The 27,338-nt window shown below is 55.2% G+C and overlaps 1 protein-coding gene and 1 long non-coding RNA gene across 4 annotated transcripts; one reads left to right on the top strand and one right to left on the bottom strand.

Moving 5' to 3' along the window:
• Nucleotides 1–1,521: 1,521 nt before the first annotated feature.
• TLX1 (T cell leukemia homeobox 1) lies at nt 1,522–7,902 on the bottom strand. Of its 2 annotated transcripts, none has more exons than XM_058697530.1 (3): nt 7,063–7,902; nt 4,866–5,103; nt 1,522–2,634 (listed from the first exon to the last, which is right to left on the bottom strand). In XM_058697530.1, the coding sequence occupies exons 1-3, from the start codon at nt 7,643–7,645 to the stop codon at nt 2,412–2,414; spliced, it is 1,044 nt and encodes a 347-aa protein (XP_058553513.1). In that variant the 5' UTR covers nt 7,646–7,902; the 3' UTR covers nt 1,522–2,411. The 2 variants fall into 2 exon arrangements, with proteins under 2 accessions (XP_058553513.1, XP_058553514.1); XM_058697531.1 differs by having other exon boundaries at nt 4,866–5,067; nt 7,063–7,895.
• A 154-nt stretch (nt 7,903–8,056) lies between these two features.
• On the top strand, nt 8,057–26,553 carry LOC131493246 (uncharacterized). Of its 2 annotated transcripts, none has more exons than XR_009252537.1 (3): nt 8,057–8,402; nt 11,584–11,733; nt 25,720–26,553. It is a non-coding gene; the product is annotated as an uncharacterized LOC131493246 (long non-coding RNA). The 2 variants fall into 2 exon arrangements; XR_009252538.1 differs by lacking the exon at nt 25,720–26,553 and adding an exon at nt 13,376–13,506 and having other exon boundaries at nt 8,057–8,432.
• The last annotated feature ends 785 nt before the right edge of the window (nt 26,554–27,338 follow it).

The raw sequence follows: 27,338 nt of genomic DNA, 5'->3' as shown, positions 1-27,338 counted from the left end.
CCTTCGGACCCAGAATCCTCTTCTCCTGAGGAGATCAGGCTCCAAGGGGGCCACGGATGAGGGATGGATAAGCACGGCCCCACCCAGTCAAATTTCCCTTTGGGCCTACTAGGCTGGGAGTCTGCTGGGCTTTGTCCCCCACCCCCATGGCATGGCAGGTCCAGGATGGCGGCCTGGGCAGGGGTGAAGGAGAGTGTCTCCGATGGTTTCTGTGACTCTGAACCCTCCCCCCCACCCCACACACACATAGCTCTGTATACCTGAACAAGTCCCACACCCACTCCCTTCTAGTTTCTAGCCACCAAGTTCTGTCACACTCCCATCCCAAAGAAAGAGCCCATCTCCCCCCCCCCCTTAATTCCCCCAGGATGGCATGTCCTCAGAGCCTCCACCACCTAGCTTCTTTCAGAAAAAACAAGTCAGTTTTGTGCACCTGAGATTGGTCTCATAGGCAGAAGGACTGGATGTTACAGGGAGTGTTGTGTCCCATGGCTGCTGTCCTGGCTGGAGTGGGTGTGGGGCCCCCTGAAGGTCCCTAGGAAGTCACTTACTCAGATCTCTACTAGGCCAGACTAGTGCTGGGAGCCAGGAAATCCTACTAAGAGCACTACAGGATCCTGGCCCAATTACTGACTCACTGTGCTCCAACCTGTGGGGCTTACTGAGGAAGGGCCTAGAACCCTGGAACTCCTAGCAGATGTTAGTACCCCCCTCCCCCGTGCATCACACACCCTACCTTAGACCCCCACACACCAGCAGTGCGCAACTACACCCACTCAATCACAACCAATCACACGCACTCACCGACAGGGACAGTCACCCACGACGATCCACACTCTCTACTTCATTTCCCCATTATATACTGTCACACACAAGTATATATAGTAAAATACACATCTCATATATGATTACATGTCACACATGATTACATATCACACACAAGTGTATTCACACCGTTACGGGTGATTCACGATTACAAACATTCGCACATTTAACACAAAAATGGATTCACGAGGAGAAACTCACATGTACTCTCACACACATTGACACGGGAGTCATACACAGTCACAGATTTGGGTGGGTGGTCACCAGTACCCCGGAAGACACAATCACATTCGCACATGGTCACACAGACCACTGCAAGTTCGTATGTATGATGCTAGTTTCGATTTGTGACTTAAGCAGAGACAAGCACTTAACAATAGTTGCCAACACAATGACACGCTTAAACACTGTTACATTCACGATCAGATCAGTTACATCCTGAAGGCCCATGCCATCACAAACACACAATGCACACGCGCGCAACCCTCACACCCAAAGACCGTGTATCTTCTCAAGCATCCGCGTCCCAGGAGAGCCTGGCACTCCTTCCTTTCCTCAGGTCTGTTTCTCTCTGTCCCCCTCCTTCCCTCTCTCCAGGACCTGCAGGTCCTGGCCCCCGGGTGTCCCTTATGCCCAGACAGCAGCAGCTGCCCCAGTGGCACCATTTCACACCAAACCCAAGTAGCTGCAAGGTGCTGGGCTCAGCAAGGAGCAGGTAGTCCTGACTCCGGATCTGGAGGGTTTTATTATTTTTTCACATAAATTACACAAGCACTTTATAAAATGGTTACACAGAAAACACCTTATAAGTGCATAACTTAAGCTCCCCGTATGAACAGGATCTGGAGAAGCAGGCTGAGTCTGTGTGAAAACCTGCCTGTGCGTACCTGGGTGCGGCTAGGATGTGTGATGGGGGCCTGGAGGGCCGTGACGCTGTCGTGTGTGGGGTAGTGTGTCACAGTGTGGCCGTAGCCTCGTGTTTGTGAGAAGTGCCATGCTGTTCACAATGCAGCTGGGTCACCCCTAGCTTATGCCTGACAGTGAGAGTCAAGGGTGTGAAGGCGATGGCCCTATGTGTGCATGACACTCTGCCGTAGGTCCTCTGTGTTTGGCTCTGGGTGACACCACCAGAGACCGTGAAATCACCTCTGTGTGGGCCTGCGGGCGTCCACGTGTGATGGGGAGTGGAATACAGAGTTCTTCCCAGAGCAAGTTCAAACGACAGCCCTTGCTGTCCTCTGAGGACCCCAGAAACTTATTCCCCAACGTCCTCTGCCTCTCTCAGTCCCACGTTAAAAATCAGAATAAAATAAAATAGACGTAAACCGAGAGGACTCTGAACAGTTCCAAGGGGGCGCGGGACCACTTAGGCGTCTGGAACGAGGTCGCGTGTCCCTGTCTCCTGCGCTTTTTTTCCCCCCACCAAAGAGAAAACAGCGTTGGCAGGAGCTCCGCCGAGCGCAGGGGGCACCGCGTTCCCCTCCCGCGCACAGTCTGAAGCAGGAGGGGGTGGGAGAGAGTCCCGGCTCTCAGCCTCCGCGACCCCTCGGCTGGACCCGGGCTCTCTCCGGGCAGAGCGGGCAGGCTCACTCGCAGGCGGACGCCACGGACGTGACGCTGGTGATCTTGGTGGAGTCGTCAGACCACGGCTGCAGATTCTGCAGGGCGAAGAGCGAAGAGTTGTGCACGCATAGCGGGTCGGCGGGCAAGGGCTGCGCCAGACTCTTCTGGAAGGCCTCTTGCTGCAGCTGCAGGAGAATGCGGTTCGCCTGCTGCCTCTCAGCCTCACGCTCCTCCGCGGTCTGCCGCCTGCACCGAGGACAAGCCATTACCGACGTTACCGACGCTTCGAGCGCGCTCCCGGGAAACAGCCTGGACGAGCACTGCTTCCTTCACAGCCCCCAACTCCAGCTTGGGCCCCTTTAACACACACCCTAATCTTGAGGGTCCTGACTCCGACACAGACTGGAAACCCCACAAGTAAATGGAGCGCAGGAACCCCGGGGGAGCTGTGGGGAAATCCGCCAGGCCCAAGCATCTGGAGCTCCCGTGTCCCACTAGCCTCGGAGGGCGCAGCCAGGGGTAGGGTGGCATCTCGCCTCTCCCCAGCTCTGCGGTGCCAAGCCTGAGGCGCCTCACCCTCCCCACCAGTCCAGGGCAGAGGCGGGAGCCGGTGGATTGCCTTCGAGCTGCTTTGCCAGACCTCTCTTCTCTGCGAAACGAAACTCTCGCAGCCTTCCTACCTCCTGGGCCGAGCCCTGTGCCCTGCCGGGACTCCCGCCGGACCAGCGCCTTTCTCCGAGGCGGTCCAGGGAGGCGATGACTCACTTATTCCATTTAATGCCTCCCCTCCACCCCGTCAACTGAGATCAAACGTCTGTCTCTAAGGTGGACAGACCTAATGGGAGTCCCGGGGGCCTCCAGAAGCAATTTGTAGGCGATCGATGAAGCCGCGCGAAGCCGGCGAGGGCCTCTCCCAGCGGTGGACGCCGGCCTCCTGCCCGCCGCCCCTTCTTGCCTTTAGCTCCGCGCGTCTTTCTGTGTCTCGCCTTCCCCTTCTTTCCTGCATTTCAAACTGCCTGAGCCTTTCTCTTCCTTTTCGGCTTTGTGTCCTTCTCTCTTGTTGTCTCTCACCCCACCCTCTTTGTTCTCTCCGAATTAAGAGAATTTGTTTGAAACGAAAATGAAGGTTTAGTCATCCATTGCTTTCTTTTATTACCCTAAGACTTCTTCAAGCTGCCCGGTTTTTCCTTTTCTCCCTGGGGTGGGGTGTTTATCTTTGCCCCTTCCCTTCTCTTCGCCTGACACTCTCGGTGATCCCAGAGCCCCTTGTCTTCCAGGGACCTGCCTCGCCCCCTCCTCTCGCCTAGGCTGCAGCCCTGGTGGGGCCTTGGGAACACTAGTGCCCACACCCCTACTCTGCCAGCCCTAGCTACCTCTTTAACTAGATCCCAGAGGTCTGAAGCCATATACTCCATTTCTTCCCCAACGACAGGAATGGGGTGGAGGCAGAGTCGTGGGGGCAGTGGCTTCCTGTGGAAGCCACGCCGGTGGAATCCCGGGCAGATCCCTCGCCTTGGTTCAGAAAAAGAGGAAACTCCAATTCCTTCCTCCAGCGCTAGGCCCACTGGGCCACGGCCCCGCGCACGTCGCCCAGACTCTCCTGCGCTCTCCCCCCTGAGGCCTGAGCTAGTGAGAAACTTCTGGAACCAAACTTGTGGAACCAAGTATGCGGGCCAGATGTGCGGGAGGGGTGCAAGTGGGTACAGCTGGAGAAAGCGCGGTGCTGGCGGTGAGTAAGGCTGCCTAGGAGTGTGGGACGTTGAGAGAGAGAGAGAGAGAGAAATGTATGCATGGTGGGGGGATTTTAGTGTACTGGGTGTGTGACGGGAGAAGGGTAAATGTGTGTGTGGCGAGTGCCCGCACACACACAAACACACACACCCATCTGCTCCTAATTGATCCCCCTTTCAGTGGGACTCTCCAAAACCCCGCTGCAGCCGGTAGGGATTGATTTTCCTCTTCCAGGGTGGGAGACCGTCTGCGTGAGGGCCTGGCTGAGTGTCCGGGGAGGAGGGAGTCAGAGGGGCCCAGGCTCCCGGTTTGGGGCCCGGCAGCTCCGCCAGGAGCCCTCTCTGGGGCGGCAGAAACGAGGCGCAGGCCATCCGGCCTCCAGTCTCCGGGACGGAGGAGGCATGTCTGTAAGCGCTACTTTGTGCAAACAAAAAGTCCCTCAGCGTTCACTGATTCCCAAAGCGCGGACTGCAAGGACTGACTGTGCTCTAGCCCCGCAGGTTCCCCAAGCAGCGGCGGTGACCAGCCGCGTCTACACCAGCATTGAGCGTTAGGGTCAGAAAGCCAAGAAGCCTCCGGTAAAACAGAGCGGGGGCTCTCCAGCCCCACCCCGGGCATCGGCCTCGGCTGCTCCCGGTTCCAGGCGAGCCTAGCAGGGAACCGATCAGAAGCCGGAGAGCGGAGGGGGCGTGAGCGCCCCAGGAGAGACCCCGGGGCTGAGAACTGCCCGCCCCGCGCGCGCTCACCTCCACTTCGTCCGCCGGTTCTGGAACCAGGTTTTGACCTGCGCGTCGGTCATTTTGAGCGCCTTGGCCAGGGCGGCGCGCTCGGCCGAGGCCAGGTACTTCTGCCGGTGGAAGCGCTTCTCCAGCTCGCAGATCTGCAGGCGCGTGAAGGACGTGCGCGGCTTCTTCTTCTTGGGGGGCGTCCGGTTCTGATAGGGGTGACCTATACGGCGTGTTACAGTGAAGGGTGAGAGGGCCACTGGAGCGGGAGACAGACAGACGGCAGAGGCAAGCGGCAGAGCGTCAGGAGGCGTCCCAGGCCCGACTCCCCGCGATCAGCGAGCGCAGAGGCCAGACCCCAGGAACGGGGCCGCGATCCTCCCGTCAGCCCTCAGCTCCAAGCCCGCGGCGGGAAACGGCCCCCTCCCGCCCGCCAGGCGGACGCCGCTGCCGCCGCCACGGAGGCCTCCCTAGCCCCGGCCTCTCTCGTGCCCAAGCCAGTCTCCTTGAGGGGCTTGTCTGAGGCGAGCTAAAGGTCGAAGCCCCCCACTGCTCCAGGAAGCTGCCCAGCAGCTTGAAGCCGCATCTGATCAAGGCGGGGGTGGGGGTGGGGGTGGGGGGAACCCTGGGTCCTGACCTGAGCCGCCACCAACACAGCAACATACACAGACATATCACATACCAAGGGGCAAATTACCTATCTGTACACCCGGCCTGACAGACAGGCACACAAGCAGACACATACAGGACACAGGGCAACACAAGGTGACAGTCATTCACTCCCTCAGAACCTTCTTGGGGCCTGAAGCCAGATTAGGGCCGCCGGTGGCTCCCCTAGGTAGGCCCTGTGTGGAACAGCTTTCACCAGAGACCTAAGACCAGTGGGTTCCAGGCTGAGGGTTCCATCAGGGCCCTTCAAGACTGGACTGGCCTGGGTGGGCAGGGGGAGTGGAATGGCCAGCAGGCTCTGCCTCCCCAGGCCTGAGAGGACTTAGGTTGGGGTCCTGGGGTCCCTTGAGTACAGGGTCCTTCCTGGAGGCCCAGGGCAGAATGGCTGTATTGCCTCTGCTGACCCCCTAACTCCTTTCCACCGTTGGGCCCTGGAGCCCGAGCCCCATGGGAGTCCCACCTCGCCATCGGCAGCGGCCAGTACCTCCCGCCGCCTCTAAGGCCCAGCCGGGAACCCAGGCTCAACTCGTGGCTACTTCTCAGCGGACTTGGGAGCTGGGCTCGGCGGGAGGATCGAGGATCCTCGCCTCGGATCCCAGGAATGCTAAGGGGTAGCTGGAAGTGAGGCCGAAGCAAAGGGCCCGCGCGTGAGCGAGAGCTGAGTGCCGAGAGCGGAAGCGAGAGCGGAGGGAGCCGGAGCGAGCGGTGGAAGGCGCGGAGCAGGCAGCGGAGAGGGCGGCTGTCGGCCGCCGCGGAGTGCGTAATCGTCCCAGGAGTTGTCCTTGGGCCGCCGCGGATCGATCGCCGGTCAGGCCGGTGCATTATTCACACTGGAGGGAACGGGGCTGGGCCCAGAGGGGAGAACGCCAGGCCGGGACCGAACGAAAATGAACCGGGAGGCTCAGCCTCACGCTGCCACCGACCTGGACGAAGCCCGCAGTCCGGGAAAGAGGGCCCACCAGCTCTGCTGCTTTACTCAGGCTTCAGGCCTCTGCCGGCCCGGCAAGCGCAACCGACACTGGAGCTCGGAGCGCGAAGTGAAGTGGGGTGTGTGGTGTGTTTGAGAGCGTGTGTGTTTGTGTGGGGAGGGGGACGAGAGGTGGGGAACCTGTTCTTTCCTAGCGTCTGATTCTGGGGCTCTTCGCCTCAGCCAGAGAACGTTGGCCCGGACGGAAAAAACAGTTTGTTCACATCGGGCCCCTTTCTCCAAGATTCCCGAGCCCCAAAAGCCGGGGTGAAAGGTAGTCCCGAAGCTACATCCCCCTTCCCTCGGCCACACTGAACCCAGCGACTCCGAGAGGGGATCAGGGAGCGCTTTTCAGAGTAGGGGTCCTGCGGGAGGGACGGAGAGGGGCCCAAGACGGGAGAACTCTTCGAGCATGACGATTCCGCGAGCGTGGAAAGGTGGCAGGCGGCTGAACTCGGGGGAAGCACCGAGAGGAGCTGGGTAACCTGGTGCGTAGAGGGGGCTGCGGGAGCCACCGGGCAGGGGAAAGGTAGCGCAGAGCCCGGGCCGCGGCCAGGCGGGGCGCACGCCGGCCGGACTCACCTGTGAACCTGTCCTTTGTGTATCTGCGGTTACTCTCCATCCAGGGGAAGGTGAGGCCGGTGAGGTTGTTGACACCCGGCACAGCAGGCACGGAGGGAACGGTGGGCAAGCCGGTAGCCAGAGGCTGGGGGTGGGCCACCGCTCCAGCTAGCGGCCTATGAGCCGGCACCCGGATCACCCCTGCAGCGCTCAGCGCCCCCCCGCCGCCGCCGCCGCCGCCGCCCCCGCCGCCGCCGCCTCCCGGACCGGGGCCGCCCGCCAAGGCCATGTTCACGTTGTAGGAGCCAGCCAGCGGGCCCATGCTGCAGGCGCCGCCGCCGCCGCTAGTAGGGCCACCAGGGCCGCTGGGGCCGCCGGCACCATAGGCCCCCGCGCCCCCGGCCCCCGCCCCGGCCGCGGGGCCCCCGCCGCCGTAAGCGTAGGCTCCTCCAACCAAACAGCCAAGGCCGTATTCTCCGTCCTGGAGGCGCGAGGCGGGCCCCATGCAGCCGCCTTGGTCCGGGCTGTTGAGGATCTGGTCGATGCCGAAGCTGATGGGCTCCGCATGGCCGGGGTGGAGATGGTGCGGACCCAGGTGCTCCATGCTGGCCCCCGGCCCCGGCCCCGCGGGGGGGGCCTGGGCGGCGGCGATCGCTGTGTTTGGCTCGGGGGGCAGCGCGCAGGGGCGCGGAGGCGGCAGCCGCTCCCGGCTGCGCGGAGACTTGGAGGCGAAGTGCGCAGAGGGCTAAAGTAGGGGGGAGGGGAAGGAGAGAGGGGGCGCCGTATTCTTCCCCTCTCAGGCTGCTCCTTCCCCTCTCCGTCTGCTAGCTCGATGTTGACTCTGGGACATCAATCACCGGGCGAAAAAGCCCGGTGCAAGCGAGCCTAGCCGTTTCGGCCGGGTCTCTCCATTGGCTGTGCGTGGAGAGGAGCGGGGTGAATGACAGCGCGGGGGAGGGGCGGAGAGGGGGAGAGGGAGGCCGGGAGCCGAGACTGATGCAGGAGCCAGAGACAGAGGGACGGAGACCGAGGCACCGAGAAGTAGTTCAGGAAGAGAGAGAAGAGATTCAGAGACTTAAAAGGAGAAAAAGAACAGGAGGCGGCCATTCCCAGAGACCGATAAACAGACGGACTCAAGGAGGTGGAGGATAGAGCCCTCTTCCCGGTCTGGCAGGAGTCTCCCCTCACTTTGAATGGGGCCAAAGAGGTCCAGCCCACTAGGCCTCTGGGGAAGGGTGTCCCTGCACTACTGGAGAATCTCCCCAAGGGCTCAGCTGGGAAACACCTGTCCTTCAACAAGAGGATTTACTGCAAACTTCAAGTCTGGCTTGTTAGAAAGTAGAAGACTGTCTACTTCCCAGGTATGGAGCCCAGGCCCCTGAGGCAGGAAGGTGAGTTCAGGCTTGTCCTTTTTAAAAGCACAGGCCTATGAACAACCGTCTGTAGGTTGTTGAAAAAAATCAACAACCACCCCAACCCAGCCTATTTAGAGAAACTGAGGAAAGGAAGACTTCCTGAGAGGAAGGCAAAAGTCAAGAGAAGTGGCTTGGGGCTTGTTTCCAGGGGGCCCATGCCTCAAGATACCCCTTTCCTTTTAAATAAACACGCCCCAAAGAAGCAGTACCCACAGTATGCGAATGAATTCAATCAGATTGTTTTCACCTAGCAACTAGCACGGGGCTGGCTATTCCAAGCAAGAAACCTTTGGACTGTGGTGATGGGAAGGAGTTATTTTCTTACTTTTGGAATCCTGGGAGAGAGGCCTGGGGACTTAAGGCAGTGGGGGGGGGGGGGCTAGGGTTGGTGGGACCAAGATCAGGGAAGTGCATCTGGACAAATTTAGGCCTTTTAAAGTTTTGACTGTGGCTGACTGGCTTACAGCCCAGGAGAGAAGGAGGAAACTCCCTTTTTCTGCTTCCTCTCTTTCCCCTCTCCAGTAGGGAAAGGTTTGCTCCCTGCCAGGAGCCGAGCTCTGGGACTGGTGCAGGTTGGATCACTTTGGATCTATTTCTGGTCTATTTCAGATTCAACAGGTCTTCAGGGAGGGACTGTCTCTATCAGGCAAGATGAAGGTGCACATTCTATTGATCAAGTCTCATTACAGTCTATTTGCTTCGGTCATGTCTGTTATTTCCACTTGAAGAGACCTCCTTGGAAGCAGGGAACTCATCTCAGTTTCCCTCCTGTGGAGTATAGCCCCAAACCACAGGATATACTCATGTTGGGTGAAAAATGAATGAATGAACCTCCTTATTCAACAAATATTTATTGAATACCTACCATGTGTCAGGCATTGTTCTTGGCACTGGGAAAACAGCAGTAAACAAAACCAAGGTCCTGCCCTCATGGAGTTTACGTTCCATAGAGGGGGTTAGACAATAAACAAAGAAGCAAATACAATAAGTCAGATCGTGGTAAGTATTATGGGGAATGCTATGAACTTCACCAACTCTTCAAGATGAGTATTATCTCTTTTATAGATATAGTAAGAAATTATACTATTTTATAGATGTAAGAAAGCCAAATTTCAGAGGCTAAGTGACTTGGTCAAGATGGAGAAGCTGGATTTGAGTTGCTTTTATGGGTTAGCCTGGAAACCTGGAGAAAATCTTGTCTGGGCTCCAGGCAGGTGGACAAAGGCCCGCTCAATGCAAGGCCATGTGCGAAATAGGTGGTGGTTTGTAAACACTGAGCAGAAACAGGCGAGAGCTCTATTCCCTTGCCAGTTCACTCCTCTTCACCCACCCAATCCAGCTTCTACAACCTTACCCAGCAGTTGTTTGAACCTAAATTTGTCTCCTTCCTGCCTCTTATCTTAGAGGAACTAAATAAAGCAGAGATAAACCTAAGTGTTTTACTGAGAAGCTACTATGTGCCAGGCACCTCACCACACCGATGTCATTTAAGACTTGCAACTCTGTGAAGTTAATAGAAACACCTCCAAGTTTTAAGTAAGTATGAAAATTAAATGAGTGTTCATTGCAGTATTATTTATAATGGCCAAAAAGTGGGAGCAACTCACCTGTTCATCATCTGATGAATGGACAAACAAAATGTGGTGTATCCATACAACAGAATATTATTCATGCTACAACATGGAAGAACCTAGAAAACATGATGCTAAGTGAAAGAAGTCGGGCACAAAAGGCCACTTATCAAATGACTGCATCCATACGAACCATCCAGGATAGGCAAACCCATAAAGGCAGAAAGTAGATAATGGTTGCCAGAGGTTGGAGGAGGAAAGGTTGGAAGTGGCTGCGAGTGGATACGAAGTTTCCACTTGAAGTGATGAAAATATTCTGGAATTAGTGGCAATGGTTGCACAACTATGTGAATATATTAAAAACCACTCAATTGTATGATTTAAAGGGGTTATCATAGTATATGAGTTATATTCATTTTTAAAAAGAAAAAACAAAAACCGAGACTTGGTCAGATGAACAAACTTGCCCAAAGTCCCACAGACAGAAGAAGATTGATCTGGTTCCCCAAATCTGAATTGTTTTCCCTGTATGAGGCTGAGAAGTACGGAGAGGGGTGCTTCTGCTTCCTTTGAGGCTGGACTGCAGTGCCTTGATCCTTTTCATGATTAACTACAGTTCTGTCTGCTGCAATTAAAACCCTCTTATCTTTAGGACAACTTACCTTTGCCACCCTCTCTGGCCCATGCAGGAACCTCCTGAGTGTTCCTAACACTCTCCCCATTCCTCCCTCCTTCCTCCTCTGGCTGAATCTTTCCAACACCTATGTCTTTCTGACCTTTCCTATTCCACCATTTAGGCATCTATCTTACTCACCTCTTGGACTCCTGAGATCTGGCACCAGTTGGCCAGAGTCCCTGGCGGGAGACCTCACCAGCCGAAGGTTGGCAGAGGTCACAGCTGCCTAGTGGCCTCTTCAGACTGTCAGGAGGCTCTTCTCATCAAAATCCTGCAACCCAGGGACATCTTGACTTTCCCCGGCCCTTACAGGTGTTTGCCTCACTGATCTTTTCCATACCCCGCTTCAGCCCCCCCCCTCCCACCTATCAGAATCAACTTTTATCCCAACCCAGTTCTGAATGCTGGCCTTCCCCAAGATGGGGTTCTCTGTGTCCAACTTGTTTTCCAATAGGGTGGTTGTTTCCACCTTTGTTTTCCAATAGGGTAGTTGCTGAGGGCCAGGGTACCCTTTCAGTCCCTTCTTTTCCTAGGAAGTTGAGACAAGAGGGTCAGGAGTTGCTGGGTTCTGGCCCCCACCCCTCCCAGAAGCAGTGTCACATGAGGTCAGAAAGTTTTCGGAAGGGGGTGGGGAGGAGACATGCAGCTTCGGTGCAGGGCCCCAGTGGCGGCCCTGTTAGGAAAGAGGAGGAGAGAAACCAATTTGACTATAAATTGTATACACACACACACACACACACACACACACACAAGGAAAGAGGAGGAGAGGGAGAGAGAGTAGGAGCACACAGCGATGTCCCGGCACCTTCAGTCACAGTTATTATCTCGTGTCATCCTCCAATAACCCTGTGATGTGGCTCTTGTTATCTCCATTTCACAGATGAGAAGGCCGAGGCACTGAAAGCTGGGAAGGGACACAGACTGGACTCAAATGCTGTTTTTCTGACTCCATTCATTACAAGCTGATTTCTCAACACCAAACTCGGTAGCTGTGGCCCTCGCTTTGCAGGAGTATCTTGCATGTGTCTAGGTGAGTTCCGGCCCTAAAGCCACCTGGTAACCACCCCCCCAAGCGCCTTCCGCTCCCCTCTCCCCCGCCTCCCCTCTCCCCTGCCTCCCCTCTCCCCTGCCTGCGGAATGAAGACGTGCCTCCAATTAAAAGAGAAGCAGCTGGGGCTGGGGCTGGGGCTGGGGGAGGAGGAAAGGGAGGGCTCAGCCCTAGAGGGCGGCCCCTTTGGATCCCACACGGCTCCCTCCCCCCTCTGGGAGAGACCCCTGGGCCAGGGGTTGTACTTTAGCTTAGGGGTGTGTGTGTGATAACTTAATTACTTTGTGTTTGTGGGACTGTGTGTCCATGAGGGGAAAGCCAGATGTGAAAGTGTGCGTGACAGTGGGGGCATGATAGCCTGGGCATGTCTCTGAGGAATACTTTTTAAAATCTACCCAACAAATATGCATTGAGCGTCTATTATGTACCCGTGTTAGGCTGCTGGCATTCGACTGCAAGCAAAATGCATGTGTGTGAGGGGACTAGGGGACAGGAGGGGAGTCCAGGTCATTTTTACAACTGTATTTGCCTGCGATGCCAGTGAGTGTGTTTTTTGTAACAGATAAGAGTGTGTCCCTAACTGTTCCTGTATAACGGGCACATATGATGGGGTGAGAGCATCCGTCAGCTACTGTGTGAAAGTGAGGCTGTGCTAATGGTGTGTGTGTGTATGCATGCTCGTGAGTGTGTGTATCTGTGAGAGAGATGTCTTATTTTCTAGTGTAGTTGTCTGGGAAATGGCCATATGCGGGCCTGTGGGTGTGGAACGGAGGAGACAGGATATGCCCAATCGATAGTTCGCAGGGAAAGGGTAGAACAAGCTGAGAAATATGTAAGGGGATGTGTAACATGGAGCAGTGGCAGTGGGGCCATTGGGATCTGGATTTCCAATACGGAAGTTTCTGCCTTGCTCACCTGCCTCAGGGAAGGCGGGGGTGGGGGGTGGGTGGGGGAATGGAGGGGCAAGCGCAGCTGGTGACTTGAGGACTTAGAGACCCACTAAAGGGCACTCCACCTCCAAGGTGTGTGGGAGGGTGTTATCTCTAGGTTAGGGAAGGAGGGAGTGAGCAGGTCAGGCTGGTTCCAGCTACACGACTCGGTGATGTCTCAGGGTTGGGGGGGGGCGGTGTCTGCCCCAAGTCCTTACAGGAATAGGGACTGAGGATCTCTCCAACATGGAGGGACAAGAGTCCATTTATTCATCAGTGGAGGGACCACAGACAGGTTGAAGACAGAGAAAGATAGATCTTTCCTGCTAGAAAACATACCTCAGCTGTCACCTGGGTTAGGAGCCAGCTCCTTACCCCAAAGCCTGCTTGAACAACGGGGTCTTGAGTCTAGGCCCTGCCCTGTAGGGGTCCCCTTCTTGGCCTCTATACAAAGGCAGCTGTTGGCCCATCACCTCTGGGCATGGAGCTAGGACCTCAGGCCTCTCTCTGACCAACTCTCCCCCAAAGGAAGCCCAGAGACCCTCAGGTCCCACCATCCAGACCCATGCCCGTGGCAGAGCAGATCTTTGATGCCAGTCTTCTCTCAGAATGCCAGGATGGGGAAAGGGTTGGGCAGGGTGTGGGCTGAGGTTCGGGGCAGAATAGCGCTCTGTGACCCTGCCATCCGTTGAAAGCTCCTGAAGGGCTCCCTGGGCACCAAGTTTAGCTTCCCACCACTGGACCCAGTAGAGCACCCCAGCCTGGGACCCAGGACCACAGGTACACCCCAGCATGCCGACCCTCGGCCTCCGTCCTTGGCCCTGCCCAGCCGACAAGTGGGTCCATGCTGATCCGAGGAATTTCGGAGGCAGAGGGTCATAGCCAGTCCTTGGGTGTGCTGAGTGTGGTGTGGGGGAGGAAGAGGGAGCCGGGGAGTGCCAGCTTGCTGAATGGAGGGCCTGGGGGGGCCACCACCACCTCCTAGAAACCTACTCTCTGCACCCCAGGGCAGGGAGCAGGGGGGGACAGGGTGGGGTCTGGCAGGCTCTTCAGGATCGGTGGGCCAGACCTCTGGGTGTGCGGTTCTGTGGCTCCAGCCACTCAGTCAAGCTGAAAATGAGGGGGGCTTTCCGGCTGGGCCACGAACCTGTAAGCGGTCAGATCTAACCAGATTTCTGGCCTCAGTTCAGGTCCTCAGCCCTCCTGGGGCATACATTTGGGCCGCAGAGGAAGGGCAGGTGGAGACCTCCCAGCTCCGGAAACCCGGCCCCCTAGAGGGGTTCAGTCCTGGGCTGCGGCGGGGAGGGTCTTGCGGTCACCCATAGGAGCTTGGGCCACCTCGGCTTGGACACGTCTGGACATTTCCGCGGGCGCTCAGGGCACGTCGGAAGCTGCAGGTGCTCCCTGAGCCGCAGCCACACTGCGCTGCGAACGGAAAACCTGGCCAGAGACGACCGCCGTTCCCGCTGAGAAGCCCTGGCCGCGGCACCTCTGCGCACCTCTGCCCGCACCTCTACCTCCGCGCTGCGGCTGCGCCCAGTGGGCGCCGCAAGTGTCCTCCGCGTAAATGAGTTGAGCTGGAGCTGGGGTTTGAAATGAACTGGCCAAGCTCCTCCTCCATCAGAAAACCCCGCTGCGGGGAGGGGAACGGGTTCCGCCTGGGAGACCCAGCTGCTGTCGAGGAAATGTGTTCCACGCTCTGTCCCGACTGCATATGGCCCCCGCATATACACGAATGGTCCCTGGCAGACACAACCAACACCCGAGGCCTTCCAGATTCAGCGTTGGAGCAGATCCAGCACCCTCTCTCTCACGCTCGCGCTCACAGGTCCACACTCACCCTTGCACACACACACACACACACACACACACACACACACACTCCTGTGTGCAATTCTGGCAGCTGCTCGCAAGGCCTCCTTCACGCCTCCACACACAAGTACACACGGATGTTACAAACACCGCCTTCCACCCAGACCCCAGGCTCAGATAAAAACCACCTCCCTCCCTTCGGGCGCGCACGCTGCCGGCCACCTCGGGCCCACAAGCAGCCACACAGCTTCCCAATTTTTCTGGGGAGGCCAAAGGCAGGGAGGGAGGGGGCGGGGGAGCCGCAGGTGCCAGGAGTTGGGGTGGGGGTGGCTAAGGGGGAGGGACTGTATCCATATGTATGGGTTCCGAGCACAAAGAGCAGCTGCCCTAAGCTGAGCCCCGCGGGCCCAGAGTAGCTCCGAGGCTGCAGCGGCCCCGCTAATTGAATTAGACCGGCCAGGCCCTGCCACCCGCGCGCCACCCGCGTCCGCTCTGCCACACGTCCCTGGCCGCCGCAGGCGCTGGTTGGGTGCCGAGGGACGGGTTGAGGGAAGGAGGCACCGCCGCCTGAGCCCCTGCCCGAGGCGTCCTCTCCCCCCGGAAATAATCCCATTGTTCTGCGGGCTGCGTGTGGCACTGGGCGGCAGGGATCCCCAACTGGACTGCGACGACGCTGTGATTAATGGGACAGCGGGGAGGGAGCGGACGCGGAGGAGGGGGGGGGCGAAGCCCTCCGCCCAGCCCACCCGTCTCCCTGGTTCTCAGCTGCCTTCTCACTCCCTGGTTTGAGGGCCCCTTCCCCACTGGAGTCTGGGGTCTGGGGAAGTGAGAGCAGAACCGGGAGGCAGGCCAACGGGGCCACCGGAAATTAGACCAGTTGGATGTCAGTGAGGGAGGCAAGGCGGTGTGGGCAGGCACGGCTGCATGGGTGTGTAAGGGCATTGAGAGCTGTGAATCCCTCTGCACTGAATGGGGTGCTGGGGGGCGGTGTATGCATGTGGCTGAAGTGTAGAGTGCGGGGTTGTGAGATATGAAAGGGGTGTGCTCCTGCCTCTGGGGGCCATCCCAGCCCCAAGGCCAGGGAGCTGCGCTGAGCCTCTGGCACTTCCCGGGGTCCCCAGGAAGTGCTTAGCTGGGCACCTGCCTTCTCTCATAATGGATTTCCAGAAGCAGCCTCACCCGAGACCCCAGCCCCATCCCCACCACCAGCAACTGATGGGGTGGCTCCTGATCGAGGCCTCCACCTCCCTGCCCCCACCTTTCTGGATAATGCCTTCCGAACACAGGCATCCTTTCGTTCAGCTCTTCTCCCACTCAACATCCTCCGCACGTCTGCTGATCGGGTCTTTTGAGGTCTGGCTCATAGCGCCCTAACCACAGAAAGCTTCCCCACATGTGGCCGGGGAAGAACTCCACTGCCCAAGATGGCCCTCAAATCCCTGAGGTAGGAAGCACGTCTGCATGTCTGTCCCGCTCTAAACTGCAAGTGCCTGGAGGCGCACCAGAGTCCCAGCTTGTCCCCCAGCACTCATACATGCCCACAGGCGCTCTCAGTACCAGTGAGTCCTCCTTGTTGGTGAGCTCCGCCCAAGAGCTGTGGAGACCGTGGGCACACGGCCATGCTTCTGAGGTCATGGCGAAGTTCACCTCCTTGCCTCCTTCACCCAGAAGCAGGACACATGGTACTGGCCCCAAGTGGGTGTCGGATGGGGGTGCCCTAGGGACCGAGCCATGGATTCCTAGGAGGGTGGAAGAGGACCCCCACCTCAGGGAACCGAGGGCTGCAGCAGGCTTTGGCCACCCAGTGGTCAGCACTGATACTGAGACTCTGCCCCGGCAAGGACCCCTGGCCCTCAGGCTTCCTGCCTGATGTTGCCCTCCGCCTGCCCACTGAGCTCTGCCAAGCCACCCAGCTTATGCAGTCAAGGCAAGGTCCCCTAGAAATCCAACGAGGGTGGGAGCGGGCCAAAGCTGGGGCTTCAAGCCCACCGGAAGGGCTCAGTGCATCTGGCAGGGACCAGGACCCTCTGGAGGAGTAACACCAAGGACAGCGGTGTGGCTGGCGTCTCCACCCACACCCCTTTGCTCTGATACTCAAGGCTCTGGAGAGGCGGTGGGGGTGGGGGCTCTGGGCCGAGCTGGGCATCCTGGTGGGTCACCCTGAGAGCGCTAGGCGCCAGCACTGCCCACCCTCTCAGGCCCAGGGCCAGGCCTCCGCGGCCCTTACTGTATTTCCCGGGACTTTTACTGCAGCGCCAAGATGAGCAGTGACATCCCCTCTCCCCTTTCATAAATATTGCATCTTTGCAATGCAATTACAGGAGACGGAGCGGCATGAGCATTTACTAAATAAGATTATGGGGTAATGCTAATGCAGTTTATGTCTGCGCTCTGACACCAGACAAACTCCCTATTAATAACCTCTCAATGAGGCGCGAGGCTCAGAAAGCAGAGCCTGGGGCTGCCCAGGGCTGTGCACTAGCTCGGCATGGTCACAGCATGGCCACTCCATGCTGGGGGGGGGGGGTGGGGGCTCCCGTGGCTCCCACCCTCCTCTCTGGGCCTCTTGGCTTGGAGTTCCTTCCACACTCCTTAGGAGGCAACCTTACTTACCCTCCACCCTCACGCCCGGAGTCTTACTGCCACCCCAGCTTCCTCCACTTCCCTTCTTTTTCCTGGCTGCCACCTCACCCCTCTCTTTGGAATTCACCCTGCTGGAGAGGCCCAATCCCCCCCCCCACCCCGACCCCCTCACACCCTCACAAAGGACATGCAAGGCACATTCTTCTCTGGCTTAGAAACCACTCGCCATTGCCTATAGGAAAATCCAAGCCCTTTATCCCACCATTCATGGCCTTCAACTTGCGGCTTCATTGGTAGTACCCTCCCCCAATCCCCGTCTACCATTCACCATTTTGTACCAGTTGAGACTAATTCTCTCACACCTTTCCACTGACCGCCATCTCCTCAGTGCAATGCCCTGGCAACATCCATTTCTCTCTTATCCCAACCACAGACACACACACACACACACACACACACACACACACACCCTACTCCTACTATATGTTGGGTTCTGTGCTGGGCGTGCAGCCTGCTTAAGATTCTCTCTCTCCCTCTCCCTCTGCCCCTCCCTTGCTTACACATGCACATGTTCTCTCTCTCTCTCTCTCTCTCTCTCTCTTTCTAAAAAAATAAAATCAAAATCATACACATGCACATGTTCTCTCTCTCTCTCTCTTTCTAAAAACAAATAAAATAAAAATCAAAAATAAATGTGTATCAGAACAGATCGATTAACTTCTCTGGCCCTTACTTTTTTTGTTTATAAAACGGACCCAACGGACTCTGTCTTCTATTTCAGCAAGCCGTTGTCGGAATCTTCTTATTTCATTGGCTGTAGCTCTGCTTTACCATCTTTCTTACTGTAGTAAAATTTGTGTAAAATGTTTGTCAGCCCTACTTGTCTGGGAGCTGTTGAAACTCAATGCTGTCGGCCCTGCTCAGTTACCTGAACCAGCCGATGAGCGCCTGGGACTAGGAGAAACCCTTCTCCTTGCCTCCTCAGTTTTCCTCCTCTTGGGGCCTCTTTAAGGTCCCATTGAGAGGATAGGGCTAAAGCAGTAGAGACAAGTTCTGGAAAAATAGAACATCAGTGCAGCAGGAAAATGTAGGCAGGATTTCAAGGTCAAGGGAGCCAGTCCCCTGCCTCAGGTTCCGGTGCTGGCTGGTCATTAATGCAGCCCTGGGTTCTTTCTGGCCTTCAAATAAAAAGATATTTCATGCCCAAGGGCCTCAGTAATGAGGAACCAGGGAGGGGCTGGGTAGCCTGCAGGTTCAGCAAAACCTTCCCCACCTCAGAGGCCTCCCCCTCCTTCCTCCCTCCTCCTCTGTCTCTCTGAAGTCAGCGAAACCTTTCAGCAGCTTCGGGAAGAAGAAGGTTCCTTTGCCTTTGGAGCAGGGAGAGGGATGAAGGGTACCGGCACGGCCTAAAGAGGCCTCCTGGAGCCTCGCTCCTCTGCCCCCACCTCTGTACCAAGGACAAACTATCTTTACCTAGAGAGGCCAACCTGTGGGGAAAGGCTGGGGCCCAGGGCCTGGAGGATGGGAGCGGGGCAGTGCCTTACCATACTTTCCAGTCTCTCACCCCTGAGAACTGGGGCTAGCGCATACTTACCACTAACTCTAACCTGCCATTCCTGCCCTGGGCTACAAATGACTTTGCTGAGTGCTGCAAACCTGTCTGAATCTGTCTGGGGCATTTCGGACTTACCGCCACATCCCTTTGCTTATTTACGAAGCATTAGGCTTGACTCTTTTTTTTCTGTTTTCCCTTTCTCGCTCACCTGTCCTGTCCAGTCTCCCTGCTGAGTGTTTTCTTAGTGCTCTTGGTCTGGGAAACTTCCTAACCAGCCCCTTTACCCAACTCGTAGGTTGTGTGCCCCAAACGCACATGCAAACTGAGAGGTGCGTGCAGACCTTTACTCTCAAAAACACACGAACAAAGTCCTGAGCGTAACATTAACCCCCCTCCCCCGTGAAGTCCCGGATCCACCTGTGCAGACAGACATGCACCTGCGCTGTCCCCACTGAAATGCCGTCTCCCACTGTCTCCCGTACAGAGAAGTATATAGCCACATAGGTTAGCATGTTCATGCAAACACAAATACTCAACCAATCAACATGCCAAGCACAGTTTCTGAAGTTGGTGCTGCCATTGACTCTTCCAGAGTTGGCCGGGGATCAAACTCTGGAAGATTTGATATCTATTTCATTTTTTATTTTGTTAAGTTTATTTTTGAGAGAGAGAGAGAGAGAGAGCTCGAGTGAGCGAGGGGCAGAGAGAGAGGGAGAGAGAAAGAATCCCATGCAGGCTCCCAAGTGTCAGTGCAGAGCCCAAAGTGGGACTCAAGCTCACCCTCACCCGATAAGGGGCTCGGACTCACAAACCATGAGATCATGACCTGAGCCGAAGGTGTATGCTTAACCAACTGAGCCACCCAGGTGCCCAGGAAGTGCCTTCTTTTATCCTGGGTGGGAACTCAGTATATTTAGGATGATAGATGCTCAAGGGTATCTGGGGCTTGTAGAATTGTATGGCGGGATTGGTAAAAACCACTCCCCACAAGGTACCTGAGCTAGGAGTCATTCCGGAGGACCTGAAAAAGTAGGAGGAGCACACATCTGAACAGAGGGATGCGGTCTACTCATTGGAATCCGAACCTGTCCATCATGTGCCCTCTGTAAATTAGGTGCCGATCCTGAGGCAGGAAGTAGGAAGGAACCCTGTGGGCGGGCTCCACAGGGCGTGGACTTTGAAACAGGAAAGGAAGGAGCTATCTGGGCCTCTCTCAGGGAGTGGCCCTCAGTTCCAAGAAGCACAAGGTAAAGCTAACACTTATCTTGGGGGTGACTACTTAGGCCCTGGTGAAGCCAGGCCTCCCCGTGGCCAGGAAAAGCAGTGGAGTTGTACCAAAAGGGTTTGTTTCCACCTCAGCATACGTGAAGAAAGCCACTCGTGGCAAAGAAAAATGGACTAGGGTAAAAGGTGGGGGCTTCAGGAGGCTGGGGAGGAGGGAAGTATAATGGAAAGACCAAAGACATTGATGTTGGAACAGGATTCAAATTGTCCCCGTGCTCCACTAGCCGTGTGGTTTCGGGCAACATGTTTAGCCTCTCTGATCCTCAGGTTACTCCTCTATAAAATGAAGATATGCCACCTACTTTGTTTGATTGTGGTGAAGAATAAAAGAGATAAAAATACCTAAAAGTGCTCAGCCCAATGGCTGGCACATGGCAGGATCCAACGGATGGGGGCTGTATGTGAGAAGAAAGTAATTAGAAGGCCAATGTAAGAAAGTCTGAAATGCAGGACCAGAAGGTTTAGGGCCTTCCTTTCCTGAAGGGGATTTGGGCTGCTGGGGCCAAGGCAGGACCCAGAAAAAGAAGGGTGGCTTCAAGTTGAAGTGCCTGTACCTGGTCAAGTGAGCAGCGCACCGTGGTTAATAATCCAATGCCAGACGGCCTGAGTTCAAGTTCTTCTAGCTATAAGACCTACAGCAAATGTCTTTATGGCTTGATTTGTTTATAAAACGAGCATCATAATAATAACAGGATCTAGCAGGGTGCCTGGGTGGCTCAGGTGGTTAAGCGTCTGACTCTCGATTTCTGTTCGGGCCACATCTCAGTTTTGTGAGATCGAGCCCCACATGGGGCTCTGCACTGACAGTGAGAAGCCTTGCTTGGGATTCTCTCTCTCCCTCCCTCTCTGCCCCTCCCTCTGTTCACATATGCGTGTGTGCCTGCTCTCTCTCAAAACAAATAAATAAACGTTTAAAATAATAACAACAATAACAATAACACCTATCTTATGAACTTGATCTGAGAAGTAAATGAGTTATTACTTGTAAAGTGCTTAGAATAGTACCTGACACAGAATAAGTGCCCTACGAATGTATGTTCAGTCAATAGAAACAAACCAGGCTCACATGCTGACGGGGAGCCTGGTCCCGGGGACTCAGTGGGGCAGCCACACACCAGAGGCAGCCTGCCTCTTTGGCTGCATGATCAGTGATCTTCAGAACCCCGTGCTTTCGAACTCCTGTTTTTGTCCTCCCGTGGCTGTGGTTTGTTTACTTTAGGAACAGGTTACCCTTTCAAGTTTTCAAGGTGCTTGAGGGTTTGTTAAGGGAAGAGTAGACATTTCTTTATATGTTGCTGGTGGTGCTGTAAATTAATCCCGTCCTCCTCGAGTGATGTAACAAAAACCATGATACTGTTCATATCCTTTGATCAGATAATCCCACTTTTGGGACCATATCCCAGGGAAATAAAAAAAGCAATTTGTACAAAGATGGTCATAGGAGCACCATTCATAACAGCTCAACCTTGGAAGCAACCCAACACTAGGGTAATGGTTAAGCCAGCTAGAAAGCTGCTTCACAAAGGAATAGCACACAGCCATTAAACTGCTAACGAGGGCGCAGGTAAGGAGTGGGACGTGCCGTATTCCTAGGGGAAGATGCCAAACAGTGTAAAAACGTCAGAACTCCCTAAGAAAATGTAGAAGCTCAATGTCCTACTAATCAAAAATCAAAGCAGACATTTTCTTATATTAAAAGAAAAAAAGATTCCGACATTCACATGAAAGAGTAAATAGGTGGACATATCAAATGTTTCTTTTTTTTGTTATTTTTTAGTGTTTATTTTTGAGAGACAGAGACAGAGCGTGAGCGGGGGAGGGGCAGAGAGAAGAGGGAGACGCAGACTCTGAAGCAGCCTCCAGACTCTGAGCTGTCGGCACAGAGCCTGATGCGGGGCTCGAACCCATGAACCGTGAGATCATGACCTGAGTCGAAGTCAGGCGCTTAACCCACTGAGCCCCCTGGGCACCCCATGAATACCTTCCGATCTGACTCCTGAACCTGGCCCTGCTGAACTTCCCTGCCTCCAAACCAGACTGAGACACCTCCTACCAGCTCCCTAGAGGCCAGACTGCCTGGGTTCCAATTTCAGTTCTCCACTTAAAAACTGGGCGATCTTGGACCAGTAGCTTAACCTCTCTAGATCTCAGTTTTCTTATCTGGAAGGTGGAATAAGAGTAGTACTTATATAGAGAATTATTGCCATGATTTGATCAGTCAACTTATGGAAACCCAGAGAACAGTGTCTGGCCTAGAGTAACATCTCAGTAAAAGTTGGTCATTCTTTGGGTTGGGTTTGGGGGAACTCTAAAGGGAGGAGGCAGAAACCTGTTTAATTTCTCTGATGCTTATGTCTTCCGGGTCTCTGGTTGGTTTTGAAGCCTAGGGCACCTGGCTTTCTCCTTCATCTCAGCTGACGAAGCAAGAGAGTCTTAGCCAAGAGGGGGCCCTCAGTGCAGACCAAGAATCCAGTGCTGACACACAGGGCTCAGCTGCCTCAGATTCTTCCAGCCTGCGTGCCCTCCCTACCCCAGCCGGGGAGTTTAGCCCTGTCCTGCCCCCAGGGACCAAGACCAAGTCAAGTCTCTGTCGTGGATTTGGGGAAAATGGGCTTTGTGCTTAGGGGATAAAGAAGGGCCAGGTTCTGAGCGCTTGGCTGTAGGCGATGTCTCGCTGACCAGAGGCAACTCCCCCAGCCGAGGACTGGCCCCCATGCCGGCTCTGTCCTCCTTTTGCTCAGCTTCCTCCAGAGATCACTCTCTCCAACTGAAGACTGGAGCTCCCGCCAGAAGTTTCCAGGCTTGCAGGAAAATGGGGGTGCTTTTCTTGAACTGTCTCTGTGTTTGTCTTGCTAAGTCAGGCCCAGATGGGGTGATAGGGCTGGGAGGTGGAGTGGGTCTATTTTCTGTCATCTTTCCCTATATGTCCCTCACACACAAACCTGGGAGTGTCCTCATCTTATGAAAATTTTGTTCATTGCTCTGTTTGACTACACTTGATCTTAGCCAAAAGGCCAAGAAGCAATGTTTATTGCTCTGTTTTCTTGTTATCGTCACTTTTGTTGTAATTAGCCAAGGTAAGACTTCCCAGGATCGACTTAGTGGCCACTTAGTGGCCCCTAGGAGGAGCAAAGGAAGTGAATACTGGGTCTGTACAGGATAGAGAGACATGAGGGCAGGGATCTTTGAGAGCCAGATTGAAAAACCCTTTCTTCTTCTAGGGACTAGACCAGGTGAACCTTTAGTAGCCAAGGTGGCTACAGAATGAAGTGAGTGTCAGCCCTAGGGAAGGGGGGTTGCCCAAAGGGTCAACTGCAAAGAGTAAAGAAGGAGGAGGCCTGGAAAGGGCTGAGGATCCTTCCTGGCTCCCCAGTGAGACAAGCCCCACGTATGTGCTCAAAGAGTTTTGAACCCACACAGAGTCGGGAGGTTGACTACCAAGAAACCTTCCTGCCTTCATCTAGCCATGCGTGTATTCACTTATCTATCCATGTAGCCCACTTCGTTGAGCTTTGTTCTAAGCCAGGCACCGTGCCTGCTATGTGAGAGCTAGGCAGGCCCCTTGGGAAAGGGGTTGGGGGCCTGGGGGGCAGGCCCAGCAAGTCCCTTACTTCTGTCAAAGCCAGAACCAACCACTTCTCAACCTTTCTGGGATTCCAATGACTCTGTAGTTTGTCTGTGTTTGTTTTGTTTGTTTTTTGTTTTTGCTAACCCCTGTTTGCCTGTAGTTCCTGGTGATTAGAAAAACAAGCAGGGCAAAGCCTTAAACATGAGAAAGGGGACCTGTGCTTGTTTCAGAGCCCAGGAGCGGAAGAGGCCTGGAGAGGTGCCAGGAGAGAAGAGTCCAGGGAGGGAGAGCCCGAAGTCCAAGGCTTCTTCCCCATCCCACCCTCCCCAGTGTCCCCCACCCCCCCTCCTTCCATAGCCCCGGTTCCTCTCTCTACACCCCTTTAAACATCCCCCGGCATCGCACAGTTTCTCACGTCCCCTCTCCCTCCCCCTCTGGAGTCTGGCTTTGAGCCTTGGGTGCTGGAGGACTTGGGCTGGGCCTGAGCACCCCCCCCCCCCCATGATCATTCGTCCTGGGATGAGCCCTGGCCTCCAGGGGTCAAAGGTGGCAGCTTTATTTACTCCCAGTCAAGCTCTCACTGCTCGGGTGCTTTCATCATTTTGTTATAATGGAAACAGCCCGATGGCCACAGGCGCCTTGGGAGACCGTCAGCCACCTCCCTTCTCCCCCCAGCCTCCAGACACACAGACACTTGTATCCCTCCAATAAGGGCTCAGATTTCTCAGCAAAGTACAGCTTTGCTCTTACGACAGTTTTCAGCTGTCGGCGTGATCACATTCCTCTGTCTGTTTAGAGCCTGTGCCAGAGAGGCTGGGGGGCTGGCCCGCGTGTGAGAGTGGGCATGAGTGTGCGAAATGGGTACGGTGCGCGAGTCTGAGAGTGCGTGGTGTGAGTGTGTGTTTGTGTGTGAGAACTTGCACGAGTGTGTGGACACGTGAGGTTCTGGGTGTATTTGTGTACACGTGTGTGTGTGTGTGTGTGTGTGCATGTGTGTGACAGTCACGTAGGTGAGCCTAACGGGAATACGCATATGTGCGTGAGAGCCCGGGCATGTCCGTGCTGTGCGTGTGCATACTCGTAGCAGAACCTTATTCACATAAGCCGGCCCGTGTGCCAGCTCTCACAAGTGTGTGTGCATCTCCACGTGCAAATATCGTTTAAGGATGTGTCTGCACAACATGGATAGATCTCAGAACTATAATGTTGCGCAACAGAAGACAGACAAAGAAGGTAACATACTCTGTGATTCCATTCATATAAAGTGTAAAAACAGGAAAATCCATCTTTGGCGTAAGAAGTCGGAACAGAGTATTGTGCCTGGAAAGGGGGCCCGAGGGCATTCCTGGGTACTAATGATATTGTGCTTTTTAAAAATTCATTTAAAAAAATTTTTTTAACGTTTATTTATTTTTGAGACAGAGGGAGACAGAGCATGAACGGGGGAGGGTCAGAGAGAGAGAGGGAGACACAGAATCCGAAACAGGCTCCAGGCTCTGAGCGGTCAGCACAGAGCCCAACGTGGGGCTCGAACTCACGGACCGCGAGATCATGACCTGAGCCGAAGTCGGCTGCTTAACCGACTGAGCCACCCAGGTGCCCCTTTAAATTCATTTTTGAGAGAGACAGAGATAGCGTGAGTGGGGGAGAGGCAGAGAGAGGGAGAGAGAGAGAGAATCCCAAGCTGGCTCCACGCTATCAGCCCAGAGTCCGACGCTGGGCTCAAGCTCACGAAACCACGAGATCATGACCTGAGCCGAAACCAAGAGTGGGATGCTTAACCGACTGAGCCACCCAGGTGCCCCAATAATATTCTACTTTTTGATTGGGATGCTGTTTACATGTATACATGTATGCGTCCACTTTGTGGACATTCACTGACCCCTATACTCATATATAATGAGAAATCATAAAGTACATGTATAATTTTACTGGCTGAATATGTTATAATTCAGTGAAACATTGGTCCAAGAATAAACCTGAAGACCGTCCCCTGCACACCCCCCTGCGTCCCTCCCACATGCCTGCGTTGCTCACCTTCTCCAACTGGCCCCTCGGCCTGCTTTCCCTCCTCACACCTCCCCCCCCACACCGGCACACACACTGTCTGGGTGTGTAAGAGGCCTATGTCTCTGGGTTGCCGAGATGCCTGCTCGGATCCCAGCTCACCTCTGGGCTTCTCTCCACAGCCCTCCTTTTCGCTCCCATCTCACCTCTTGGTCTCTCCCCGAACTCAGTGACTCCCTTGGAAGGCAGTGTCCCTGAAGGCAGAGTGAAGGTGGCGGAAGATTTGGCTTCACCCTCCGGGAGACCCCAAGCTGACGTTCTGGGTCTGGACAGGCCTCCAGTGTGCGCACCAGTGTGGAAGGTCAGCCACTCTCCTGCAGGACAAACGACACGTGGGAGGGAGTGGGTGACCGCAAGACATTAGTTAAGGACGGCCTTTTATGAAGGAAAAACCTTGAAGGTCTCTCTTTGAAGACCCCAAAGGTGAGCCTTGGCTGCACTATTTAGGCTCCCAGAATCTGGCTCGTTAATCTGTAAAGGGAGAGAAAGCACTCTGGTTTCCAGCACCGTCCCTATGATTATCTGTGCCTGAGTGTCTCTTTGTGTACAGGACTGTGTGCACATGCCCGCAGGTGAGGCGTGTGACTGTGGGTATGCTTGTGCCTGTGTCACCAGATGGGGTCCTGTATGATTTCATAGGGAGTGTGCTCCTGTTTCATGCAGGAGGCAGGATAAGCATATCGCATTCCAAATCACTTTGCCCCGTGATTCCCACAAACACTTCCCTGCCACATGTCTCAATTTGGGGTTCAGAACTTCTGATAGAAATCAGAGCCGGGACATAGGGTCTACACTGGGAAGGGGATTATGGCTCCAGAGAAGAGGGGGAGCCTGGCTCGACTCTCTCATCTTTCTCCAGGTTGGGTTTATTTACTCCCTCCCAAGCTGGCGCCTGGCATGGCACCCTGAGAAACCTGGCCCTGTCAGCTCCGTCCCTGGCCCAGGGCCCTCCCCCAAGTCAGAGCTCCTCCCACCCTCTCCCAAACCTGCTCAACCCGCCTGGCAGGCCAGCGTCTCCCAGAGGTGCCTCTGGTGCCCCCTGGGAGGGGGGGAACAGGCATCCCACCGTCCTCAGGAGAGGCAGCAAGAGTAGCAGCAATGGGGTAGGTGGGAAGGCAGGCTGACCCCTTCGGGAGGGGTTGGGGAAATTAGGCTGCTAGAAATTGCCTCGATCCTTCTGACCTGAGCTGGCTGTGCCCCCTCCCCCATGGTCCCTGGTCCCTCTTTCCTGCCGGCCAGAATTTTCCCGCTCTTCACCGCCCACCCTCAAGGGCTCGGTCCTCCCTCCTGGCTCAGCTAACATCCAATCTGAATGACCCAGGGGGGCAAATGGGGCATTGGCCTGGAATGTCCTAGAAGCACAGAAAGCATGAGAGCTAGATGTGAGTCATCCCATCCCTCTCCAGGGCCCCCTTGAGGACAGGCCTGGGCTCTGGATCTCAGGATCAGCAAGCACCCTAGATCCCTGCAGTAGGTGTGTACAAACAGACTGGAAGGGGAGACCTACCCAGCCGTCTCCCCTTCCTTGATGGAAGACAGGCTAAGACGGTGGTTCTTCTTTTAAGGAACAATTTGTTGAACACTTACGATGTGCCAGGGGCTGTTCAAAGAGTTTTATAGAACTCAGCTCATTTTAACCTTCGTAGCAATCCTATAGAGCAGGTACATTTCTTATCCCCCTTTTAAAGATAGGAAGACTGAGGCACGGAGAGGTCACATAACTTGGTCAAGATCGTATCTCCAGGAAACAGAGGTTTTAAGATTCAAACTCAGGCAACAGGGCTGCGAA

Source organism: Neofelis nebulosa, chromosome 13 (assembly GCF_028018385.1).
Source record: "Neofelis nebulosa isolate mNeoNeb1 chromosome 13, mNeoNeb1.pri, whole genome shotgun sequence".
NCBI lineage: Eukaryota > Metazoa > Chordata > Mammalia > Carnivora > Felidae > Neofelis > Neofelis nebulosa.
Note: the sequence above shows the minus strand (reverse complement) of the source record. Positions and strands in the feature narration are given on the sequence as shown.

Bases quoted from the DNA above. Each gene is read 5' to 3' on its own strand.
- TLX1 (XM_058697530.1), bottom strand. From the start codon at position 7,645: ATGGAGCACCTGGGTCCGCACCATCTCCACCCCGGCCATGCGGAGCCC. The intron at 5,104-7,062 runs GTGAGTCCGGCC...CTCCCGCTCCAG, and splicing joins CACAAAGGACAGGTTCACAG to TGGCCCTCTCACCCTTCACT. The intron at 2,635-4,865 runs GTGAGCGCGCGC...TCCTCGGTGCAG, and splicing joins AACCGGCGGACGAAGTGGAG to GCGGCAGACCGCGGAGGAGC.